A 23,686-nucleotide genomic window follows, 5' to 3' on the forward strand; every position below is an offset into this window, starting at 1 on the left:
ACAGGTATTATTTACCAATTCTTCGACCAGATTTTGGCTTCCCCTCTAAATCCTCTCTGAGTTCTCCAAGTTTTTTCACATGTGGAACACAGACCTCGGCACCCTTTCTTCAGCTGAACGTGAGGATGAAGGGGAGGGGCTGGCAGACCCTCAGTCCCCACCCTGGCCCTCGCCCTACACCTCCTTTTCTGGGCCATCAGGCATCTGGTCATGGCATCCTTCTTAGATAAGTGGTGACAGCCAGATTCAGACCCTTTAGCCAATCACCGCGGCCCAAACGACATTTTCCTTAATTTTATTGGAGTCCTAATGTGACCCTGGGAGGGACCCAGGTGAGGAATAAACCAGACATCTGAAGGCCTTGCCAAAGCAGCTTGACTTTGGGCCATCAAAATACACCATGTCCTAGACGCCATCTAGAGCAGAGTGCCTAGCTGGAGAGCTGCTCGACTCCCTTCTCATGAGACAGTTGGGATGATCTGAATTTAAGACTTCAGTCTTCTCTTAGCCCTGACTAGGACTTCCTGGATCATCTCTAGTAACCCATCCAGTTTCTTCACTGCTTTATTTCTCTACCTGTCAAGCAGCGTGGGAGCATTTGCTCTCTGTGCCTGTGCTCTCTCCAGGATCCTGGATGTGCCTGCATCTCCGCAATTCTTCCCTTCTGGGCATTTAAAGGAAAATGGCATTCTCCCTTCATCCCCAGCCCTGCCCCCAGCTAAACTCTTCTTCGGCAGCCAATGATCTAGGAATTAACCTCCACTAAACCTTCCCCACGCTCAGATTATCCTCCAGCTGAGACTTAGGAATTCTTTAACTAGCTATCTCCTGGCTGGAGATAAGGTATTTCCAGGAGCCTGAACTGTTGTAGAGTGGCTAGGATGTAAAGACAAGGCCATAGTGTAGGGACAATCTCTGTTTTGGAAAAGAAACTGGGTATCACCAGGGCTCTCTGTGGTTTTACATGCTGAATTCTATCCCGGGAGTCTGGTCCAGCCATGGTAAGTACCAGCAGGAGGAGATGGTGTTGTATTTTACAGTCACATCCATAGCATTTACTCCATACCAGACATTATTCTAAGCGCTTTATCCATACTCATTAGTCTTTATGATAATCCTAGGAGGTAGTTATTATTATCCCCAATTTACAGTTGAGGAAACTGAGATGTATAGAGGTGAAGTCAACTTGGCCAATGACACATAGCCAGTAAGCTGTAGAGCCAGGGTTCAAACCTGGGCAGGCTGGCCCCAGAATCTGCTCTGATGCTACATAGGAGAAAGGGGGAAACTTTGGCTTAAGAATCAAGAATCCTGGGTTTGTTTTCAACAGGGCTGCTGCTCCCCTGGACACAGGAAATTTGGCCCCATGTTCTTTCCTCTCTTGCTGATCCTAAGCTTATATACCCATGAAAAATATTGCCCACTAAAGAAACAATTTTTTGCAAAATGTTGGAATGTTTGTGAATGGTGCTATATGTGAAGGTGATAATGTGGAGCAAAGGAAGGGATCTGAGTTTTGGTCCTGCCTCTGCCACTACTTTACTATCTGTGACATTGACAAGTGGCCCTGATTCTCTGAGCCTCAGTTTCCCTGGCTGTTCCAGATGATCTTTGGGGTTTTCTTCTAGCTGTCATAATCTGTGGGCTCTTAGTCATTGGTTTGTCTGGTTTCCATCCCCTCAAAGTAACCTCTGCCATCAATATTTATCACATTCCAACTGGGTTCATGGCTGAGTGCTTAAGTTGAGGAGCTGAGGAAAGGAGTTGAAAATGAGGGGAGTTGGAGGGGAGACACTGCCTCACAGTTTCTGAATTTCCTTCAAGTGAGGAGATAACCTTACTTCCATTGATTCAATTCCAGCTGGGAGACTTGTATGCTTTTGTGGAAAGAGCAAAGAGGTGAATTTTGGCATCAGCTAAAACTTCTAATCCTGACTGTAAACTTGCCAAGTGGGTCACCATGATCATGTTACTTGATTTCTCTGAACCTCAGTTTCTTCAAACGTGAAATGTAGGAATGTCTACCTTGGAGAAGTAGAAATTCTAATCATTAAGTGAAATAAAAATAAAATGTATATGGATCTATCTCTATTTATCTGTATCTAAGTCTATATCCACATCTACGTCTATATCCGTCTTGCCCTTAGCAGAGTGGCTGGCACACAGAAGGCGCTCTCTTCTAGTTAGAGGAGGAGGAGGGAAAGGACAATCCTGGCAGTGGAGATGCCCTCTCCCAGTCCTCTGGAGCTTTTGGGTTAGTCCTGGTGTCTAGTCTGTGTGCTGGTGCTGCAATTTGTGAGACCATGTTTCCTGTGCTAGCTGGTGCTCAGCTCACTGATGTGGGCACACTAGAGGTCCCCAAAGATCTGTTCCATGAATGAGCACCTTTTTTTCTGATGACAGGAAAAGGATGGGAGGAGGGATCTCTTGAGTTGTGCCCATTTTCCTGCTGATGCTCAGGGAAGCTGTGGCTTGAGGAGCCTCAGGAGGCTCAGCCGAGGGCTGGGCAGGCAAAGAGCTAGGAAGGCGGTGCACCACCAGCCCAAGGGAGAGGGCTTGTGGCAAGGACTGTGGTGACAATGACAGTGGGAGGGCAGCGGGGGAGGAGGAGGGCTCTGTCTCCTGAGAACACAGTGAGAAGAGGCTGCAAGGAGGTAGAGGGAAGAAAACTTTTTAAATGAGGAGCAAAGATTCTAAGAGCACAAAAGAGAGAGGAGAGGGAGGGATCCAGAGGGGGAAGGGGGTGGAGAGAGAGAGTAGGAAGTGGGAGGAGGGAGGGCGACAGATACGGATTAAATAGAGGGTGGAAGAGGAGCAACTGACAGGCTCAAGAGCAAGAAACAGTGGGCAGTCAGAGAAGAGGCGGCCAGAGAGCTAAGAAGCCAATGGAAATTCCAGAGAGGAGGAAGAGGAGAAGGTAAGAGTAGACTTGCATTTTACGAGATAAAACTACCAGTTGGTGGGAAGTAGCCAGAAGAGAGAGCCTTGAATTCCAGGCTGGATAAGAGCAAAGTTCTTTCTCTGTACCTGTGAGTTTATTCTCTACCTTTCTCACCATTCCCTTTGATGGTGAGGTTTGGGTATATTAAGGAGGACGGTTTCTGAAGCAGCAGATAAATCACTTACTTGATTTGTAAGGAGCTGTAGGAATGTGAGTGGAGGCCCTTGGAGTTAATCTACCTCTTGTGGAGTTGTGGTGCCCCAGGGGCACCTTGCAAGCGGGTCACCAATCTATTACCAAGGACTTTTGTTAAGATGGAATTGGCCCTTTAAAAACACAAACCGTCCCTGTTTTACGATGTTTCTTCTAGGCTTGGAATCTTTTTTGAAATGCTTTCCACAGCATCTAGGGGAGTGTTTTAATTTTTTTCCCCCTAAGGCATGTTAGATGGTTTAAAAATATTCCCTGCTTAGTTTCCTGCAGAGTATCATGTCCCTGCTGTGCGTTGTGAGCAATCCGGCCTGCCACTCACTGTCGGAGGAAAGAGGCTGGTGAGACCCAGAGAGGAAGCCGGCGGGGAGAGACACCCACTGAAGGTCTCCTTTCCTCCTGCGTGCAGGGTGAGGGAGAGGGCCACAGGGCAGAAAGGTTTCTGTCAGCTCCTTGACATCTCTTCTGAGAATGTGGTAAAAGACCCTGGACTCAGGGGCTGAGAGACCTGGGTTCTGGCCCACTGAGTGGCTGTGTGTCCTTGGGCTGGACACTTCCCCCTTCCGGGCCTCAGTTCCCTCATCTCTAAAACAAGGTGTTTGAAGTAGAAGGATCCTTCTGGTTCCATTCAGCAGTAACATTGTACAAGGCTATGATTCCTTAGGCTCAAAGGTGCCTCAAACCACTGAAAAAGGGAAGCTTGAAGTGAGGATTTTACATCCTTACTGTACTTTTGTTCCCGCTCCTTGTATCCCAGCTTAATGGAGGGACTCCTGGTTCTTACTCCTCAGCATCTCACTGGGCTGTTTCCTGAAAAATGCTCTGGTACTCCGGGTCCGAATGGCCTGAGAGAAGGAAGGGCAGTGCGAGAAGCACTGGACAGAAGCCAGGAGACCTGGGAGATATCCAGCAAAACTGAACAGAGACGAGATCAAAGGCAGTGCAGGCACCTCCATTTGCCTGGTGGGGTGGGCTCATGGCTCGGAAGACAAGCTGGTATTTAGAGGCGTCCCAGCCTGACTTTCACATCAGTGGGCCAAGTGGCCTCTGTCTCTCCCACCCACTGCCCCTACAGTCACAGCCCAGCCCAGACCCTGACTCACTGCTCTCTGGGGTCAGCTCTGAACTTCCTACCTTTCGGCCAGGTTCCCCAGGGCGGCAGAGCTGTTCGGAGCCTGCTCCCCTGGCTGTCCCTCTTAGCCTTTTCTTCACTCAGCAGCTGCCAAGGAGCAGTCCCGGTGGCCACAGCACACAAAGCAGAGAATACCGGGAGGTGTGTTACCCGGCTTCCAACCTGGCACCCTCTGCACATCCCCTCACCAGACACGTGAAGTTTCTAGAACCATGGCAGTAACGTGAGCATGCTACCCTGTTCTGCCACTGCCTCAGAACCCCAGAGATGTTCTTGCCGGGCCCTTGAAACTGGTTATCGATCTTGTCTCCTAGCTGCTCACTCCTGTGCCCCCTCCTGGTCCTGGACTAAAGTCCTAGGCCATTAGAAGTGGAAGAGGTCTCTTAGACTGCCATCAATCTTTTCTTTGACAAATAAGGAGAACAAGGAAGTGACTTGTTGAAGACGACATCCTGAGTCAGGGGCAATTCAGTTGGGAGAACATCCTGCTCTGCTCACTCACATCTAGGGCTCTCCTGACTTCTATTCTTGGCTGTGTTTTCCGAGCCTCTGTTTCTCCCCAAGCCTCCCTGCTTCTTCCATTTAAGCATCTCTACAACCCTATTTTCTGTCAGTGACACCCACTCGCCCACCTGCTCCTCATCATCTCCTCTGGCTGGTGAGGGGCATATGCAGTGGAATGTTCTAGGCTCTAGCAGCCAGCAGGGCTACCACAGTGCCCCCTGGCCTCTTGGATACTGGCTGATCCCACCTCTGGGCCCAGCCAATTAAAGCATCACAGGGAGCCTATCTGTGTGGATCAATCAGGACAGGAACTCTAGGACCTGCATTCCTCCAGGCCAGGAACACCCAAGGCCCAGGCTCTACCCTCCGTCCCAGGGAAGATTTCACCCACCAGGGATTCCAGAGCTCTCTGTGGGAACTCGCCCCACCTCAGGCTCAAGGATTGAGCTGACGAAAGGGGAGAGAGGCCCATTTTTCCAGGAAAGCTTCAGGTCTCCTAGAAGAGAAGCTGACTTCCTTTCCATAGTCAGAAGCTGCTGGCTCCCGGCAAATGACAGCTTAATGCCACTTTGTAAATCAATTGTTTCTGACATATTAGCAAATCATGGGCAAGTTAAACTTCACCCTTCAACAATCTGCTCACCTTTATAAGGAAAGAGAGTCAGGAGGTCTCAGAATCCGAGGTATTGCAAAAGCACAGAGGGGTCTTAGAGTTTATCTAACCAAGGGGTAGGGCAGGAGGAAGAGCCTGGGCATTTGGCGTCACATTTGGGTTAGAATTTTAGCTGTGTGACCTTGGGAAAATTATTTAATGCCTCTGATGTTCAGTTTCTTCATCTGCCAATCCAGCTAATAAATACTTTCCTTGTAAGGTTTTATGAGAATTAAATGAAATAATGTATTTAAAATGGCTATCACACTCTAGGTGCTCAATGAACAATAGAATAATAGGGTAGGATTTAGGTCACCTAGCGCTCAGCCCAAGTCTCTTTGAATTGCATCTCATTTGATGCAAAGGCCTTTCCACAGTGAAGGCTCACCATGACATATAATTCTGAGAAGACTGCTTGGTCTTTATGACCAGAGATTTCTTCTGGGACTACAATTGCTGACCTCTAAGTTGGGAGTCAGAAAATCTGGATTTGCCTCTTGGCTTTGTTACTAACTTGCCATCTATCATAACTGGGCAAGTCACAAACTCCCTGGATGTTCTAACTTAGAGCTAGAAAGGACTTAGTAACCATCCAGCTCAACCACTTTGTTTTACACATGAGCAAACTGAGGTTCAGGAAGGAGGAATGTCCTGTCTAGAGTCACAAAGAAACAGCTGGAACCAGAAAGAGCCTCTCTTGTGAGGCTCCAGTTCACAGAGCCTTCTAGAATCTTAATCTAACCTGGCATCTTTGTGTTCAGAACCTCAGGAGAGGGCAGATGTGGTTAGGAGTCAGGATGCCCTTTCTTCTCAGATCACAGTGTAGTCAATCTCCTATTTCTCTTCCAAATAGAACTGAGCCAGCTTCAAACCTACCCGGTGGACAGGCCTTCAGATTGGTGATCATTCAAAAGTGCTGCAGCACCTCAGAAGGAAGGAATTACGCAAAGCACATATTTTATAATATGGGCTCGTATGGAGTCCATCTCATGGCCCAAAAGCTTGAGTTAAAGAAAAGTTCAGAGACAGCCTGGACCAATCACAAGAATGAGAGGGGCCTGATCTGAGTGGGGCCCTGCACCTCCCTTCCTCTCCACCCCTGCCTCCGAGGGTCTTCATGCCTAGTGAAAGAACTAATTTACAGTTAAATTAACATCTGTTTCATTGCTCATGTTATCCCCACCTCTGATAGTCATCCTTCCCCACTCAGTGCCATGGGGAGATCCTTGCAGTGTCACTCTAACCAGCCTGCTGCACTGTCAAATTCTGCATCAAGTTGGCTAGTTAGATCATGTTTGAGAGGAGCTGTTACTGGAAATGTCAGAAAAGAAAATAAGGAACTGACTTTATTGAGTGTCTACTAAGTGCCAGATACTGTTCTAGGCATTTCCACATACACCTATTGTTTAATCCTCATGAGTAAACTTTCCTTTTGTTCACATGAGGAGGAAACTGAGAAGTTAAATGACTTGCCCACGGTCACACAACTAGAGAGTGATGGAGGAAGGGTTTGAATCCCATTATTCCTTATGAGCCGTGAGTCCCACCACCTAACTATTCTGTTTCCGTGGCTCTTGTTATGATTTAACATCAGTGGAACCCCAGAGCCTGCCGTTTGGCCCGCTGAGAACCCGGCAGTAGACGCTGCTGCAGCCAAGAGCACTTACTGGCTAAAAAAGGAAATAACTTTCCATATGTGAATTCTGGCCAAATGGTGGCAGACGCTGAAGAGTCTGGGAATCCCGAGCACTGTGGGTTGAGGGCCTTGATATAATCACTAATTCTAGGAACAACATATGCAAGGGATGGTCAGCCAATAAGCCAGAGGCTGAAAGGAAAAGTGGGAAAAGCTTTGCTTCGGGGAATTAAGAGACTGGAGTTCTGGTTACAGGTTAGTCACCAGCTGTCAGTTCTGGGGCCTCTTTGATTTTTCTCTTCCTTTTAGAGAAACAGAGAGAAAGCAGGCTTTGGAGTCAGGCAGACCAGGTTCAAATCCCTTATCCAGCGTTTGCTACTTGTGTGACTTTGTACAAGTTTCTTACCCTCGGAACCTCAGCTTTCTCAGCTGTAAAATGGGATACTACTACTTTCCTAGCAGGGTTAATGTAGGATTAGAAGGTATAGTTGTAAAACGGGAAACACTCAACTTAGTGGTATCTGTTATCACTATTACCTCACTTCCCTGCACCCTAGTCATCTCGTATAAAAATGAGGGGTTGAGTTTGATGGACCTCTAGATTCCTTTCAGCTCTACTGTATCTGATGTGATGGTGGAAATAAAAAAGAAATATAAGCATTTCATGAATATAATTCTCACTAATAACTGCATAGGTTTTAATCAACTCTTTGGGGTAATTAATAAAAACCACCCAGTATTTCATTGTAATTGAATATCTTGATTTGCCACTCCCTCCTGTCCACTCCTTGTAAATATTTCTTCTTCCAACATTTTAAGAAGAGAATTACTTATCCTAGCATAATTCTCTTTCTCCACTGCCTGCTCCCTTCCACCTCCTTGGCTTTAAAACAACTGTCTGCAGCAGGGTGTCTCTGAGTGGACCACTCTGTCCTTGCCGGAATAAAATAATTAAATTGAAAGAGGAGCTAATTATCTGCCATTGGCTGGAGTAAGAGGAAAACTAAAGTGATACTTTATCTCCCCCATCTGTCTCTTTCTCCTTCTCTCTCATCTTGATCTCCCTGCCCGCTCTATGGTGATCAAGGTTCGGGGGTGCCAGCCCCCAGGGATTTCTAATTCTGAGTGCGGTCCCCATGGACTTCTAATTCCAAGAAAGGTGCCTATACTGGCCAACGCCGTATCTGTAGCTACAGCATGTACCTCCCCTGAGGCTGAGGTAGCTATCCCAATCCTAAATGAGAAGAAAGTAAATTTAAATGTGAGAATCACCCCCAACCACTTACAAATCAACTCCCTAGCCTAACAATTATCTCAAACATCCCTGCATCAGTCATCTTATGTACAAGTGGCCTGCCTTTGACTGGTAAGGATTTCCAAAGAAGGGAACTTTAGGTGATTTAGATAGCATCTAGTCTAGTCATCAAGGCAGGGGCATCGCTGTCCCGACAAGACAAGAGCTGGGTTTGATGCCAACTCCACTGCTTACCAGCCATGTGGTCTTGCTCGTCCCCCTCTCTGAGCCCTGTAGAGAGGAGACAGGATAGCCCTACTTCCTCAGGTTGTTGTGAGAATCAAATGAGAAAATATGTATCAAGAAACTTGCAGAATGTCTGGCACATAGAAAAGTCTCAATAAGTGTTAGCTTATTTTGTTATTATCACCTAGATTCAAATTCTTTTTTTGTGTAACTCTGGTAAACTAGAAAACGGAGCCGAGAATCTCCAAGGATGATGAAGATTTCTGAGGTAGCTGAGAATCAAGACCACTTTCTCATGTAATCTTCCCTATTTATCCATTTTAAGGAGAATCTATTGGGCTGAGGGAAAATCAGAAAAATGTACTTTAATGAATAAGGTCTAAAGAGTTCTGAGATTATGGTTATACTTGCACTTCACTTTATAAAGCCAACTCTGATGGCTGGCAGAGCATAGGAGCTCAGTAAACACTTCTGAGCCGAGCTGCACTGACATGATACTATGCCTAAGGCATCCTTTAAGTGAGGCCCTTTGGGTTCTTTTACAACAGAATTGTCTTAATTGGGAAGCAAGTCAACCCTGCCCTGTGCCACATTCCACTGTATGGCGTGTAGAATTATAGCATGGACCCAGGGGATTGTTATTATTACTATAAATAATGACCTTTTTTGAGAACCAGAGATCTGTTAGATACTGTCCAGAAACATGTGTCATTGTCCAGAATTAGACTCAGACTCTGTGGAGTGGTCTTATAATCTAATTTTGACAAATCTGAGTGAGCTCCCCAGTGATCTGTGGGGAAGAGGCAGAGAAGGAATAGTCCATGGTGACTGTTTCTCTCTCATGAGCAGAAGGAAGGCTTAGTGGCTTCTGTCTCCCTGGTGTTCTGGTCACCATAGTCATTGAGCAGGTACCCCTAGGCCAGCCTCCCAGGGAGACCCCTCTATGGGCATTTGGTGTTTTGAGTGACCTGAATGCTGTCATTCATCCATCGTTGTTGTTTTTAAAAAGTATGTAATCAACCTACCAGATGCAAGGCACAATATTACACACTAGGGGGGAAGGTAGGGTAGGAGGACTTCAGGGGGAGGATATGATGATGAACGGATATGGGGCTTGTCTTCAAGGAGCTCAGGCTGTGTTAGAAAGACAATACACAGTCCTGCAATATACAGTAGATCAAATAATTCTCATTATGTGTGTGAAACTCCAATGGCTTTACAGTTCAGCCCAAGGCACACCTGCTGCCTTGGGGGGACACAGAAATTGTTGTCAAATCCTCTACTAGAAGGGCTGCTATGTGTGGCTCCAGAGGACAGAACTAGAATCAACAGAAGGAAGAAAATTTTCAAGGCATGCCTATGGCAGCTTCTTGCTCACTTGCAGTATGCCTTCTTGAGCAGGAAGGACGAGGGAGCAGCTTCAGCAGTGTGCTGGGCAGCACCTGTCACCCGCAGCCTACCTAGTTTATGCTGCAGCCATTACTGAAGGACTGCCATGAGCAGGGTGATTACCAATTGTGCAGTGCCTCATATCCCCCACCCCATGTGGGGACTGTGTCAGATTAGGGTCTGCCCACAGGAGCAAGTCATGTACTGAACATGGTCCATTATATAGCTTGAGAACTACTCCAAACTCCTAGGCATGGCCTCCAAAGCCCTCCATAATCTGCCCCTGCCTACTCTGCAGACTCTCTCTCCCTGTTCCGCTCACTCTCCTCTGAAACCCACTGATCCTCACTTGGTGGATTTGCCTATGTAATTGCCTTTGACTGGAATTCCATCTCTTTCACACCTCCCCTCTCCCCCAACTCCTCACCTCTACAAACATCACCTACAGCTAACTCCTATTCAAGGGTGGCTTCTTTTGGGAAGTCTTTTCTACCCACCCCTCACCCCTACCCCTGGCTGGGTTCAGTATTCTTTTGTGCATCTGCATAGCATCTGCAGGTACTTCTCTTCTAGTATTCACCATATTCGGTTGTGTTCGCATCCCCCACCAGACGATGAATTCCTTCAATATAGAGTCTCATTGATCTTTAGGTCTCTAACTTCTAGCACATAAGCAGACACTCAGTACAGTCGTACCTAAGAGATACTGTGGGTTTGGTTCTAGATCACCCCAATAAAGCAAATATCACAATAAAGCGAGTCACGCAAATTTTTTTGTTTCCCAGTGCATATAAAATTTATGTTTACACTATACTGTGGCATATTAAGTGTGTAATAGCATTATGTCTAAAAATAAAGTATATACTTTAATTACAAAATACTTTATTTTTTGCTAAAAAACGCTAACCACCATCTGAACCTTCTGCAAGTCATAATCTTTTTGCTGGCAGAGGATCCTGCCTTGATGATGATGGCTCCTGACTGATCAGGGTGGCGGTTGCTAAAGGTTGGGGTAACTGTGGCAATTTCTTGAAGGATAAGACAATAAGACAACAATGAAGTTTGCTGCATCAAATGACTCTTCTTTTCATGAACAACTTCTCTGTAGCATGCAATGCTGTTGGATAACATTTTACCTACAGTAGAACTTCTTTCAAAATTGGAGTCATTCCTCTCAAACCCTACCACTGTTTTATCCACTAGGTTTATGTAATATTCTAAATCTTTTGTTGTCATTTCAACGATCTTCATGGCATCTTCATCAGAAGTAAATTCCATCTCAAGAAACCACTTTCTTTGCTCATTTGTAAGCAGCAACTCCTTATCCATCAAAGTTTTATCATCAGATTGCAGCAATTCAGTCACATCTTCATGTTCCACTTCTAATTCTAGTTCTCTTGCTATTTCTACCACATCTGCAGTTACTTCCTCCACTGAAGTCTTGAACTCCTCAAAGTCATCCAGGAGGGTTGGAACTAACTTCTTCCAAACTCCTATTAGTATTTCAACCTCTTCCCACAAATCATGAATGTTCTTAATGGCATCTGGAATAGTGAATCCTTTCCAGAAGGTTTTCAATTTACTTTGCCCAGATCCATCAAAAGAATCACTATTTATGGCAGCTAGAGCCATACAAAATGTATTTCTTAAATAATAAGACTTGAAAGTTGAAATGACTCCTTGATCCATGGGCCGCAGAACGGAGGTTGTGTTAGCAGGCATTAAAACAACATTAATCTGATTATGCATATCCACCGGAGCTCTTGGGTGACCAGGTGCATTATTAATGAGCAGTAATATTTTGAAAAGAATCTTTTTCTGAGTAGTAGGTCTCAACAGTGGGATTAAAATATTTAGTTAACCATTTTTTAAGCAGATGTGCTGTCATCCAGGCTTTGTTGTTGCATTCGTAGAGCACAGATAGAGTAGATTTAGCATAATTTTTAAGGACCCTTGGATTTTCAGAATGGTAAGTGAGCATTGGCTTCAACTTAAAGTCACCAGCTGCATTAGCCCCTTACAAGGGTCAGTCTGTCCTGTGAAGCTTTGAAGACAAGCATTGACTTCTCCTCTCTAGCTATGAAAGTCCTAGATGGCATCTTCTTCCAATATAAGGCTGTTTTGTCTACACTGAAAATCTGTTGTTTAGTGTTGCTGCCTTCATTAATTATCTTAGCTAGATCTCTAGATAACTTGCTGCAGCTTCTATATGAGCACTTGCTGCTTCACCCTGCACTTTTATGTTAAGGAGATGGCTTCTTTCCCTAAACCTCATGAACCAACCTCTGCCAGCTTCCAACTTCACTTCTGCCTCTTCCTCCCCTCTCTCAGCCTTCACAGAATTGAAGAGAGTTAGGGCCTTGCTCTGGATTAGGCTTTGGCTGAAGGGAATGTTGGGGCTGGTTTGATCTTCTATCCAGACCACTAAAACTTTCTCCATGTCAGCAATAAGGCTGGTTCACTTTCTTATCATTCGTGTGTTCACTGGAGTAGCACTATTAATCTCCTTCAAGAACTTTTCTTTTGCATTTACAACTTAGCTAACTGGTGCAAGAGGCCTAGCTTTCAGCCTGTCTCAGCTTTCAACATGCCTTCCTCACTAAGCTTAATCATTTCTAGCTTTTGATTTAAATTGAGAGACGCGTGACTCTTCCTTTCACTTGAACACATAAAGGCCATTTAGAGCTATTAATTGGCCTAATTTCAATACTGTTGTGTCTCAGGGAACAGGGAGACCTGAGGAGGGAGAGAGAGAGAGGGGAATGGCTCGTCAGTGGAGCAGTCAGAACACATACACGTTTATCAATTAAGTTTGCCATCTTAAATGGGTGCGGTTTGTGGTGCCCTGAAACAATTACAATAGTAACCTCAAAGATCACTGATCACAGATCACCACAACAAATATAGTAATCATGGAAAAGTCTGAAATATTGTGAGAATTATCAAAGTGGGTCAAGAGAAATGAAGTGAGCAAACACTGTTGGAAAAATGGCGTTGATACGCTTGCTCAAACCAGGGTTGTTACAAACCTTCAATTTGTAAAAAACATCGGAGAAGTGCAATAAAGCAAAGTGCAATAATGAGGTATGCCTATAAATGTCTGTGAAACTGAACTGAATTATACTTTTCCATAATCCCCTCAGCACTCCACCCAGTGCTGGTCACATCAAGGGAGTGTCATAAGCATTTGCTTGATTGCGTAAAAGCTGACCCCACAGGCCTTATCACTAAATGGCAGTGTTGTGTCTCAAATCACTCACTGTCCCATGGTGAACAGGAGATTTTGAAGACCCAAAGGGGGAGACATATGAATTGCTGGGCTCCATCCTTGGAGAGAAGATATACGGAAACTTTTTGGTGTGCGCCAGACTTGATCAGAAACTCTGGAGTGAAGCCCTGTTTCTTTGAACAAGTCTCTTATCTTCTCTACATGTTTCCCCTTCTGCAAACAGAGGCAGTAACCATCAACACACAAGGTAGTTATGAGTATTCATCCACTCGACAATAAAAATTGAGTGTCTATATGTCCTGAAGGGCTTCATTCTTGAACAAAACAAATATGGTCCCATGCTCTCGGAGTCAACAAGAGAATGTAAGAAAAGCACACTTTGCACTATGTGAGGTTTCATTTTTTATTGCTGGACTTACGAAGGAAGATTTGAGCCTCCCTAGGATCACTTTGCAATCTTACTTGTAGACCATTTTTTTCAATCATTAAGAAAGCATTTATTGGGGCTGGCCCCGTGGCCGAGTGGTTATGTTCGTGCGCTCCGCTGCAGGCGGCCCAGTGTGTCGTTAGTTCGAATCCTGGGCGCGGACATGGCACTGCTCATCAGACCACGCTGAGGCAGCGTCCCACATGCCACAACTAGAAGAACCCACAACGAAGAATACACAACTATGTACCGGGGGGCTTTGGGGAGAAAAAGGAAAAAATAAAATCTTTAAAAAAAAAAAAAAAAAAAGAAAGCATTTATTATATACCTAATGAGAGAATCTAATGCAGTAAGTATACAAAGTAGAAGAAGCCTTTTGACTTTGAGAAGTCTACTACCCATTTGAAGGAAAAAGCTGTTAAATCCTTGAGAGCAGGAATCATGCCTGATTTAATGAATTCACCAGATATCACTGAGTACCTAATATGTGCCAGGCCTGGAACCTCTTAGGTATTATTTTCAGTACCCAGAAGAGTTCTACGCACATAGTAGGGACTCAATGTGGGTTGAGTTGTGGGTTGGCTGATAGACAAGAAGCTTTTGGAGAACAAGTATAAGGCAGCATATAACCAAGCGCAGGAATGTATCCTACATGCTGGATGGTAATTTGGAGTCTTCAGCAGAGCGCAGGACACATTAAGGAGGGCTGATATCAATTTGAGAAGACTTCTCCTTTTCTACCTAGAGCTGTGAGGCCAGAGGAAGAGGTCCTGGCTATACGTGTATGTTCATGTGGGTTGTTCTAAATTGGTTGTCTTTGAAAACTGTGTAGGGAGGCAATAATGCCAACACAAGGAGAAGCACTGGGTCGGGAACATAGATACCTTAATTTTATTTCTAGCCATATAATACATAAAGCAAAGGAATAAAATGATTCATGCTGATTCTACACAAAAGCCTTCCTTTGGCCCTTTCCCTCTTATCCAAGCGCCATGTTGTTATTACCAAATAAGTTCCCTGTGACTCCTCCAAAACTTTTGCTTTGTCCAAGCGTATGACACACTGAAAGAGGATGCTGAAGGTTTTGGAGTGAAGAACCTTCAGAGTTGGGTTGTTCCTGTCCAGGTTTTAGGGGCCATCTCTTTTTGCCTTGGGGATTTCAGAACTTGTATCAGTTGCAAAGAACTGTAGAATTCAATTACCCAGGGCTCTTTGCAGGGCTCTGATCTAATGAGGCCCTCGCCGACCCCCTAAACTCGAGTCAACCTCCTGCCATATGTTCCCATAGCACCCTGTACTTCCTTAATGCTAACACACACTGTGCTTTATTGCAATTATGTGTTTGATCTCTCCCCTTAATCAAGGGAAATAAAGGCAGTTAAGCTCAATAAGGCAGGGACTCCTTGTTTGTCTTTTTAAGTGCTGTATCTTCAGTGCCTCAGAAGATGCCTGGCACCTGGTAACCACTTAATAATCTTACTAAATGAATGAATGAAAGAGAAGAATGACATTGTAGGCAGAGGGAGCATGAGGAGCCAAGACAAAGAGGTAAGAAATTGTGGGCCATGTATACATGTAAGGGGAGTTGTATAGCTTAAGTATTGAGTATGTGTGGGGAACAGTGGAAAAAGATAAGATGAGGCTGTGCTGTGGAGGGTCTCAAGAGCAACTTAGAGAGTGGACTTTATGAGTGGTAGGAAGCCAGTGAAGATCACAGCTAAACAGTGAGGTCTGTTACCATCGTATTTGATAGAATTTATTCATGGCATGGGCAGCTTCCTTTGCCCCTCCTAACACACTTCCTGCTAAGAAATGGATAACAACCTACAAAGCATTTTATATGCTCTACACCCAGTAAACTCAATGAATAATCTAAAAGTTTCTTTGGCTGAGGTTGCCGGGGGCCTAAAGGGCCCCAGTGTAGCTGGGAAACTGACGTCAGCCAGGGAACTTTCATTTTTAACCTGAGCAGCTGGTAGATGGTAGCAACTATAAGTTTCTCTGACCTTGCCTGAGTCATCCAGGAAGTCACAATGAGAGGTCTTTCACCCTATCTGCTGTCCCTAGGGCCCATGGCGTCTGCTCCACCCCCGCCCCTCCTCAGCTAGTTTCTCTTGTTCCCTCCTGAGGAGGTATCCTTTCCAATACTGTCTTTCTGATAGTCCAGGATGTTCCTTTCCCGTACCTGGGCTTTACTTCTTCCAGGCCGGATTCCTTGGACCGCAAATGAGGGAGGCAGCAATTAGGCCTCTTGGCAGACCAGACCAAAGTGTCACATTCTTTGCCTGGAACTATTTTTATACATCCTTGGGGACTTGCAAGGAATGAGTGACAGAGTCAGAAGGTCAAGGGAAAAGTCTTCAGGGATTGAGGAGAGTTTGGAAAACTTGCCACAAATCCTGGAAGAATAGGACATTTGTTTCTTTCTTTCTCTTTATTTCTATTTCTGTTTCCCCTCTCACTTTCTCTCCTGTTCCTCCGTTTCTCTCTTCTCCTTTGTAACGCACCTCTCTCTACTTCCTACTTTCTCTTTCTCTCCCCTTCTATTCTTGCCCTTCCCCACCACTTTCCTTGCTTGTAATGGCTGAATTTTATTCTCAGTTCTTCTTTGTGGAGCACTGTGCTGTTTTTATAAATTTTCATAAATCCTCTCCTTACACTCTATGAGCGGAATAATAGTATCCCCATTCTGCAGATGAGGAAATTGAGACACAGATCCAGTAACTTCTCCAAACTCAGAAGTATAAACAGGGGTTTGAACTCCACTCAACTAAGCCCAAAACTATCTTGTCTTAACTGTTACATGATCTCTTTTTCTCCATTTCCAACTCCCCCTTGTCTTTTCCCTCTTTTTGCTCCCCATCTCTCCCTCCCTTCTCTCAGACACTCACCACATCCTGGTCCCTGCACGTGTATGGCTGACTGTGAAGGTGCTGAACGCTGTGCACGTGCCCAGAAGAGATGACAGACCATTCTAACTCTTATCTAATCAGTCATTTTCCTTTTGAGCAAACGCTCCAAAATTTTCCACATTTGGAGGCTAAGGGAGTGGGTCCTTTATTTCACCACCTGAGGAAAAGGGTGGATGTCTGATCACAAACCAGAGGAAAGGCCTCAAGACCTGGGTGGGTCTTTGATATGGAGGGGAATTGAGATAAGGCTCACTCAAGGACACCCTCATTCCCAGGGACTCTGCATACTCTCAGGGTTGGGAGCGGCTGGGCTGGGAAAAGACAAGGCCAGGAGGCTCATCTCTGTCAAGGTATCAAGTCAGGAGCCAGGGAAACCTGGACTGTGAAATGTGGCACCCCTGCCCTGTTCTTCCTCATACGCATAAAGAATGTTCAGACAGGAACCAGGGGCACATTGGCAGCAAAGATGCGAAGCTCAAGGTTGGAACTTGACAACCTCTAAGGTCCCATGAGAATCTGAGGTTTTATGATTCTAAGAAGGGAATATTTACGTTCAATTCCCTCCTATTTTTTTTTGGTCATTCTGTTGATTAGAATTGGTTAGAGGCTTAAGCCATAAGGACATTTATTGCTCATCAAGTAAGAATTCTGGAGGTAGGTGATTCAACTGTCAATTCAGAGGTCTCAGGGCACTGGCTGGCATTTCAGAGATTCTCTGGGCAGCTTCAGACATATTGGCTCACACAACCATGTCCTCAGGCAGGAAGGAGGGGGGTGGGAAGGACTTCAAGTGAGGCTCCCTCCATTTACTGGGGGATAGAAAAACCTTTTCTAGGGCATTCCCTCCACATTAGACTCTCCCTACGCCTCGCTGACCAGAACTAACCGCAGTGGAGACTGAGAAAGTGATATTTGGCCTTTTCACCCTGCTAAGGGGCTGTAGGCAAGGAACAGGGAATTGGTTTGCCACTGGGTAGGAAACACCAGTGCCTTCCATCCCCTCCTTCCTTCACTCAACCAAGATTTACTAAATACACATGTTGGGCCAGGCTCTGGGCTAGGTGATGATGATACAGAGGAAAAGATAGTCCCTATTTTCCAGGAGCCCCCACTGGAAGAACATAGACAGGCAGAGGATTACAAAACAAGAAGGAAAGTGTTGGAGAGGACTAAGTGTCCCCAGGGCCACCACATGAGCAGAAGAGGCTCAGCTTGAGGGAGAAGGGAGGGCTAGAAAAAGCAATGACTGGGTTGGTTTTGAAGGGTTAATAGGATTCGGCTAGGAGAGATGGGGCATACAGGAGGCAGGTGGGAGGAGGGCATTTGGGAATTTTCCAGGACTTGACCTGTCTGGACAAAGGGAACTAATGGGAACAGGCAGGAAATGAAGGCCTGATGAGAGAAGGTTTTGTATGTGATATAAAGTCTGGGGCATTTATTCTGGGTATGAGGATGAACAGGTCTGTGCGTGGGTACCTTCTGCATGCAGAAGGACAAGCCAAGCTGTACAGTTGAAAGGGCTGCACTGTACTGAGGTGGAGGAGATCGGCATTGCCAGCTGCTGCCAGCTGGGGGAACCTGAGTACTCATTTGCAATACCTTTAGCTGCAGTAACCAAACACGGACTTGTTGTCCTCCTCCCAATATAGCCGGTCCATATTAGACGGTTCTGACTGTTAGAGAATGCTTCCTGAGAGGCCAAATTGGCCACTCCCACCCTCACTCTTTCTTCCTCCACATAGTTCTGTCCTCTGTAGCCACAAAAAATTCTTTCTCCACCTGACAGCCATTCAAACACATGGAACATTTGTGGTATTTTCAGCATATCACATACTTCATTTCATTTAATCCTCAAAATCCTCTGGTGTAGCTATTCTCGTCCTCATTTTACAGACAAGGAAATGGACTCAGGGGGGTAAATGCCAGAGTCACATTTGCAGACTCGAGTCCTGTGTTCTTTCTACCACTTGTGTTTGTCCAGGTTTGGTCCTTGGACTGCCTGCATCAGAATCACCAGGGTGCTTGTTGCAAATCCAGATTCCGGAGGTCCACCCCTGACCTCCCGAAGTAGAATCCCTGGGAGTAAGAGTATAGAATCCACACTGGAACACACAGCTTAGTTGATTTCCAGATCCACCATACTGTAACCTGCTAACACGACCACTCTGATTCTTCTTTCTTTTTATCTTTGCTGAGGGGAAAAAAAGAGAGTTTTTAGGTGAATTTATCTTCTTTCTTTCTTTCTTTATTTTATTAATTGCAGTAACGTTGGATTATAACATTATATAGCTTTCAGATATACATCATAATATATTTCGAATTCTGTGTAGATTACATCATGTTCCCCATCCACGAATTTGACTTCTAAGTTGCCCTTTCTTAAAGAACACAGTGGTATGGATCAGTGGAATCCCAGAGCTTGACTGGACCTTCCAGACTTTTGCAGAAGCATCCCTCTCTTTTTCTCTCTTTCTCCCTCCCCCATTTGCAGAAGTCTTGGCGTTTGTCCTCTGCTGAGCCAAGATGGGTGACTGGAGCTACCTGGCAGAGTTCCTGGAGGAAGTACACAAGCACTCCACAGAGATTGGCAAGGTCTGGCTCACAGTCCTCTTCATATTCCGCATACTGGTGCTGGTCACGGCTGCTGAGTCATCCTGGGGGGATGAGCAGGCTGATTTCCTGTGCGATACGCTGCAGCCTGGCTGCGAGAACGTCTGCTACGACCAAGCCTTCCCCATCTCGCACATCCGCTATTGGGTGCTGCAGGTCATCTTCGTCTCCACACCGTCTTTGGTGTACCTGTTCCACACCATGCACAGGGTGCGCATGCAGGAGAAGCAGAGGCAACGGGAGGCAGAGAGGGCCAAACACGTGCAGGGCGCTGGCTCTTATGAGTACCCAGTGGCTGAGAAGACAGCGCTGTCCTGCTGGGAGGAAGGGAATGAAAAGATTGTCCTCCAGGGCACTCTGCTCAACACCTATGTCTGCAGCATCCTGATCCGCACGACCATGGAGGTGGCCTTCATTGTGGGCCAGTACCTCCTGTACGGGATCTTCCTGGACACTCTGCATGTCTGCCGCAGGAGTCCCTGCCCCCACCCCGTCAACTGTTATGTATCCCGGCCCACGGAGAAGAATGTCTTCATTGTCTTTATGCTGGCTGTGGCAGGACTGTCCCTCTTCCTCAGCCTGGTTGAACTCTACCACCTGGGCTGGAAGAGGATCAGACAGCGATTTGCCAGGTCACGGCAGGGCATGGCTGAGTGCCAGCTTCCTGGCCCCTCTGCTGGCATAGTCCAGAAATGCACACCACCGCTTGACTTCAATCAGTGCCTCGAGAATGGTCCTGGGGGGAAATTTTTCAATCCCTTCAGTAACAAGATGGCCTCCCAGCAGAACATAGACAACCTGGCCACAGAGCAAGTGCGAGATCAGGAGCAGATTCCTGGGGAAGGTTTCATTCATATCCGTTATGCCCAGAAGCCTGAGGTACCCAATGGAGTCTCCCCAGGTCACCGCCTCCCCCATTGTTACCAGAATGACAAGCCTCGTCTCAGCAAGGCCAGCAGCAAGGCCAGGTCAGATGACCTATCAGTGTGAGCCTCCAGCGTGAGGGAACCAGAACCAAGGGGGAACAAAGGAGGCTCAGAGAGGGAAGACGTGTCCGTTCTGACCGCGTCTCTCTCATTCTCATCACTGCTCTGCTCCTTTTGGGCTCTGGATCTCAATAGCATTGCTCATTTATTCCAGAAGGTATGACCAGGGCTCAGCAAGTGCAGTCAGAGACATGGCTACCCACCCAGGCTGCTGTCCCTTCCCAATCCTCTACCCAGTGTACTCAGTGAAGCCTTTCAGTTTACTCATTGGACAAGGAAGAGGAAGAGAAGGGAACCATGGCAAATCTGGCCTGGGACAGATAGCCAGAGGGACAAGATGACTCTCTCTACATGAGCCAAATACCAGATGGGTTCTCCAAGTCTCTATGGCTTCTGTGTGTGTGCGTGTATGTGTGTGAGGGAGATTGTCACTGAGCTAACATCTGTGCCAATCTTCCTCTACTTTATATGGGATGCTGCCACAGTATGGCTTGAAGAGGTGTGCTAGGTCTGTGCCCAGGATTTGAACCTGTGAACCCCAGGCCGCTGGAGCAGAGCATGAGAACTTAACCACTATCCAACTGGGCGGGCCCTCCTTTTGGCTTTCCTGACCTGATCTCTCTTCCTGCTGCAAGGAAGAGCCCAAAGTTCCCAGCCAATAAAGAGCATGAATGAAGGAACTTGTGTTAGATGTGCCGTTCAATCTATTGTCTCCTTGGGCCATACTTTAGAGTTCTGGTGAGGTTTCTTTAGGCCGCCCTTGGCTACCCCCTCCCTCTACCCAGTCTTACTTAAAAAGAGGTCATTGGAACTTGATCAGCAGCCTCAGCTTTACAAGTGCCTTGATCTGTACCTCTGGCAAATGTCCCACCTTGGTGATGTTGCAGCCTTTCCTTCTGGCAGAGTGTACAAGCAGCCTAAGAAAGTGCAAGCTCCTCTAGGGAGTCACTGTGTACACAGACTCCACTGGAATTCCTGCCACCACCTGTCATCCTGTGGCTCTTTTACAGTTCAACCCAATGATAGAAACCATCCCTTCTCTTTCTCCCTTGGCTGTTCACTCAGTGTTCCTCCAAAGACCCTATCAACTGGAATGCCCCAGAAACTGTCATCGTCTCTCAGATCTTGACCAGATCACAGCCATGGAGACCAGTGGAATTTCCCTGGACCTATTAAAACAAAGAGGGCATTGTGCTTCTAAGATTCCCCTTGGGAAAAAATAATTCTGCTGTGAAGATGAAAATAAAAAAGGAGAGAAAATACTGGAAAAGGATATTTCCCTCCTATTTATTTCCCTTGCTAACTGTCAACTTAAGAGTGCCAAGAGGTGGTGCCATGACAGCTATAGAGGCTCCCCAGATCGCTCTCTCCCTGGAGGATTTAGTCGGGGCATGGAAGCAGTAGGGGAATCTCCAGCTCCCTTGGCAGGGCCCTTGTTTAAGAGCATAGAGATTCCTATGGTGCTCCTGATGAGACTGCCACATGGGGACTTCAAAAAAGCCCTGCCTTCCCCAGGGACTGGCCTGGTTTCTCTATTCAGTCCACTCATAATGGGTGGTTGCCATTTTGGATGAAGATAAAGGATACTCAAAACTGAATACCAAGACTTATAGGGAGATGATTACTTTCTAAAATGCATATGTGTGTGTGTACACGTGCTGATAGACCGGGTGAAGGAGAGGGGAGTCCTGAAATAAGGAAAGGAAATCTTAGGGAAAATTGTGTCTTCCTGCCCTCCTTTCTAGATGCCTGGCAGAGAGCCTGAGCCTCACTGTTTTCAGTATCATCAGCCTAAACAGATAGGCATGAAAAGTAGGAACAGAGGAGGGTGAAGGCTCAGAAGGAGGCTCAGCCTCTGCCCTACCTGCCCATCTCTAGGCCCCTCTGTTGATACCTAGATGTTATTGGTGGGTGGAAAGAAGGGTGAAGATAGAGAGGTGGAGGGAACTGATTGGGATGCCAGTTAGAAAAGAATGACTGGTCATCCCAGGTCCCTGGAGGGGGCACCTTTCTATATTGTCTGGCATTGGCATTGACTTTCTCTCTCTCTCTCTCTCGAAAAAAAAAGAAAGCCTCTCTCTCCTTCCATCTCTGAAATGTGTTTGTTTCATGAAACGAGTGTTCCTGGATTATAAATTCTGTGAGACCAGTCCTTGATGATGTGGCTTCCAGGAAAGAAAAAGCTGTAAATGTGTAGTTTGTCTTAATAAAATTTGGCCCTACATCAATCTCTCTTTCTTTTTTTTCTTCTTTTCCTCAAAGCCCGCCAGTACATAGTTGTATATTCTAGTTGTGAGTGCCTCTAGTTGTGGCATGTGGGACGCCACCTCAGCATCTCTTGACGAGCAGTGCCATGTCAATGCCCAGGATCTGAACCAGCGAAACCCTGGGCTGCCAAAGCAGAGCCTGGGAACTTAACCACTTGGCCAACAGGCCAGCCCTGATTTCTCTTTTGTGTCCCTCTCATGCTGTGACTATAAGAGAAGGATAGCAGACTTGATGGGGGATGGGAGCACTCAGACACCTCCCCCCGACATATCAGTCAGTCGGTAATGCAAAGAGTTTTAGAGTCAGATATGCAAGGATTAAAATCCCAGCCGCAGATTGACAGCTGGACTCCAGGAGGCTACTTAATGTCTAAGCCTTGGTTTCCTCATCTGTGAGTTGGATGTAGTACTTTCTACCTCATAGGGTTATTAAATGAGAGATTGTTTATAAAGTGTTCAGCAGAGTGCCTGAGAAATAATGTCTGCCATTAAATGGTAATTGTTGTTATTATTATCTTTATTATTTTTGTTATGATGTTGAATGCATAGTGTTTGAAAACCTTGGCTGTTGAGAGATGATTCCAACACATGATCTACCTAAGGTGATCAAATTAACTCACATAGAGGAAACAATTAGAATAAAATTATATGGGAATGCATTTACTATCAAGTCTAAGAACTGTAGGGCTCCAGGACGTAGTACATACGAAAAACATATATAGAAGAGGAGAGGCCTGACCTGGGCCTTAAAGAGTGGCTAAAGTTTTAGAGAAAACCTCAAGGATAGCTCTGTGAAATAGGTCTTGGTATCCCCATTTTAAAGACATGGAAACTGAGGTACCGGAAGGCTCCCTGACAATGGACACCTTCTCATTGGCCTCTCTGATTGGGATCACATCTCTTTGGAAGAGGAGAAGTGACTTTTGCTCCAAACAAAGGTTCAAGGGATCACCCAGCCCTTTACTAACAAATGGGTTCCATTTCCTAGAGAACGAAATAAAGGCTGGGAAATACAAGCAGAAGTATTATCTTGACTATCAATCAGTCTTATTTATCAGGGCAGGAAAGCTCTTTAAAGAGGGCTTGCACAGTGATCGTAGAGCACATCTTATGACCCTGGTGCTGAGATTCCAGGGCATCCCTGGCATCTGTCCAAGGGCAAGGTGCTCAGCCCAGAGGAGCCTGAGGAGTCCAACTGGAAAGACCATCTGGGATCCATTTTTTCTCCTAGGAAAAAAGCAATGCATCTCATGGTTTTATAAACATAGCTATTAACATTTAACAGTTTATATTACACCCAGACTGCAAAAG

The 23,686-nt window shown here is 45.9% G+C and overlaps 1 protein-coding gene and 1 pseudogene across 4 annotated transcripts; one reads left to right on the forward strand and one right to left on the reverse strand.

The window, feature by feature from the left end:
- The first annotated feature begins 2,607 nt into the window (after positions 1–2,607).
- Positions 2,608–22,179, forward strand: GJA5 (gap junction protein alpha 5). Of its 4 annotated transcripts, none has more exons than XM_008528209.2 (3): positions 2,779–2,917; positions 3,415–3,561; positions 19,004–22,179. In XM_008528209.2, the coding sequence occupies exon 3, from the start codon at positions 19,036–19,038 to the stop codon at positions 20,110–20,112; it is 1,077 nt and encodes a 358-aa protein (XP_008526431.1). In that variant the 5' UTR covers positions 2,779–2,917; positions 3,415–3,561; positions 19,004–19,035; the 3' UTR covers positions 20,113–22,179. The 4 variants fall into 4 exon arrangements, with proteins under 4 accessions (XP_008526430.1, XP_008526431.1, XP_070463695.1 ...); XM_070607594.1 differs by having other exon boundaries at positions 3,415–3,537; XM_070607595.1 differs by lacking the exon at positions 3,415–3,561 and adding an exon at positions 15,021–15,148 and having other exon boundaries at positions 2,789–2,917.
- On the reverse strand, positions 10,847–12,623 carry LOC139081524 (tigger transposable element-derived protein 1-like; annotated as a pseudogene).
- Positions 22,180–23,686: the final 1,507 nt, after the last annotated feature.

Source organism: Equus przewalskii, unplaced genomic scaffold (assembly GCF_037783145.1).
Source record: "Equus przewalskii isolate Varuska unplaced genomic scaffold, EquPr2 ChrUn-12, whole genome shotgun sequence".
NCBI classification, from domain to species: Eukaryota; Metazoa; Chordata; class Mammalia; order Perissodactyla; family Equidae; genus Equus; species Equus przewalskii.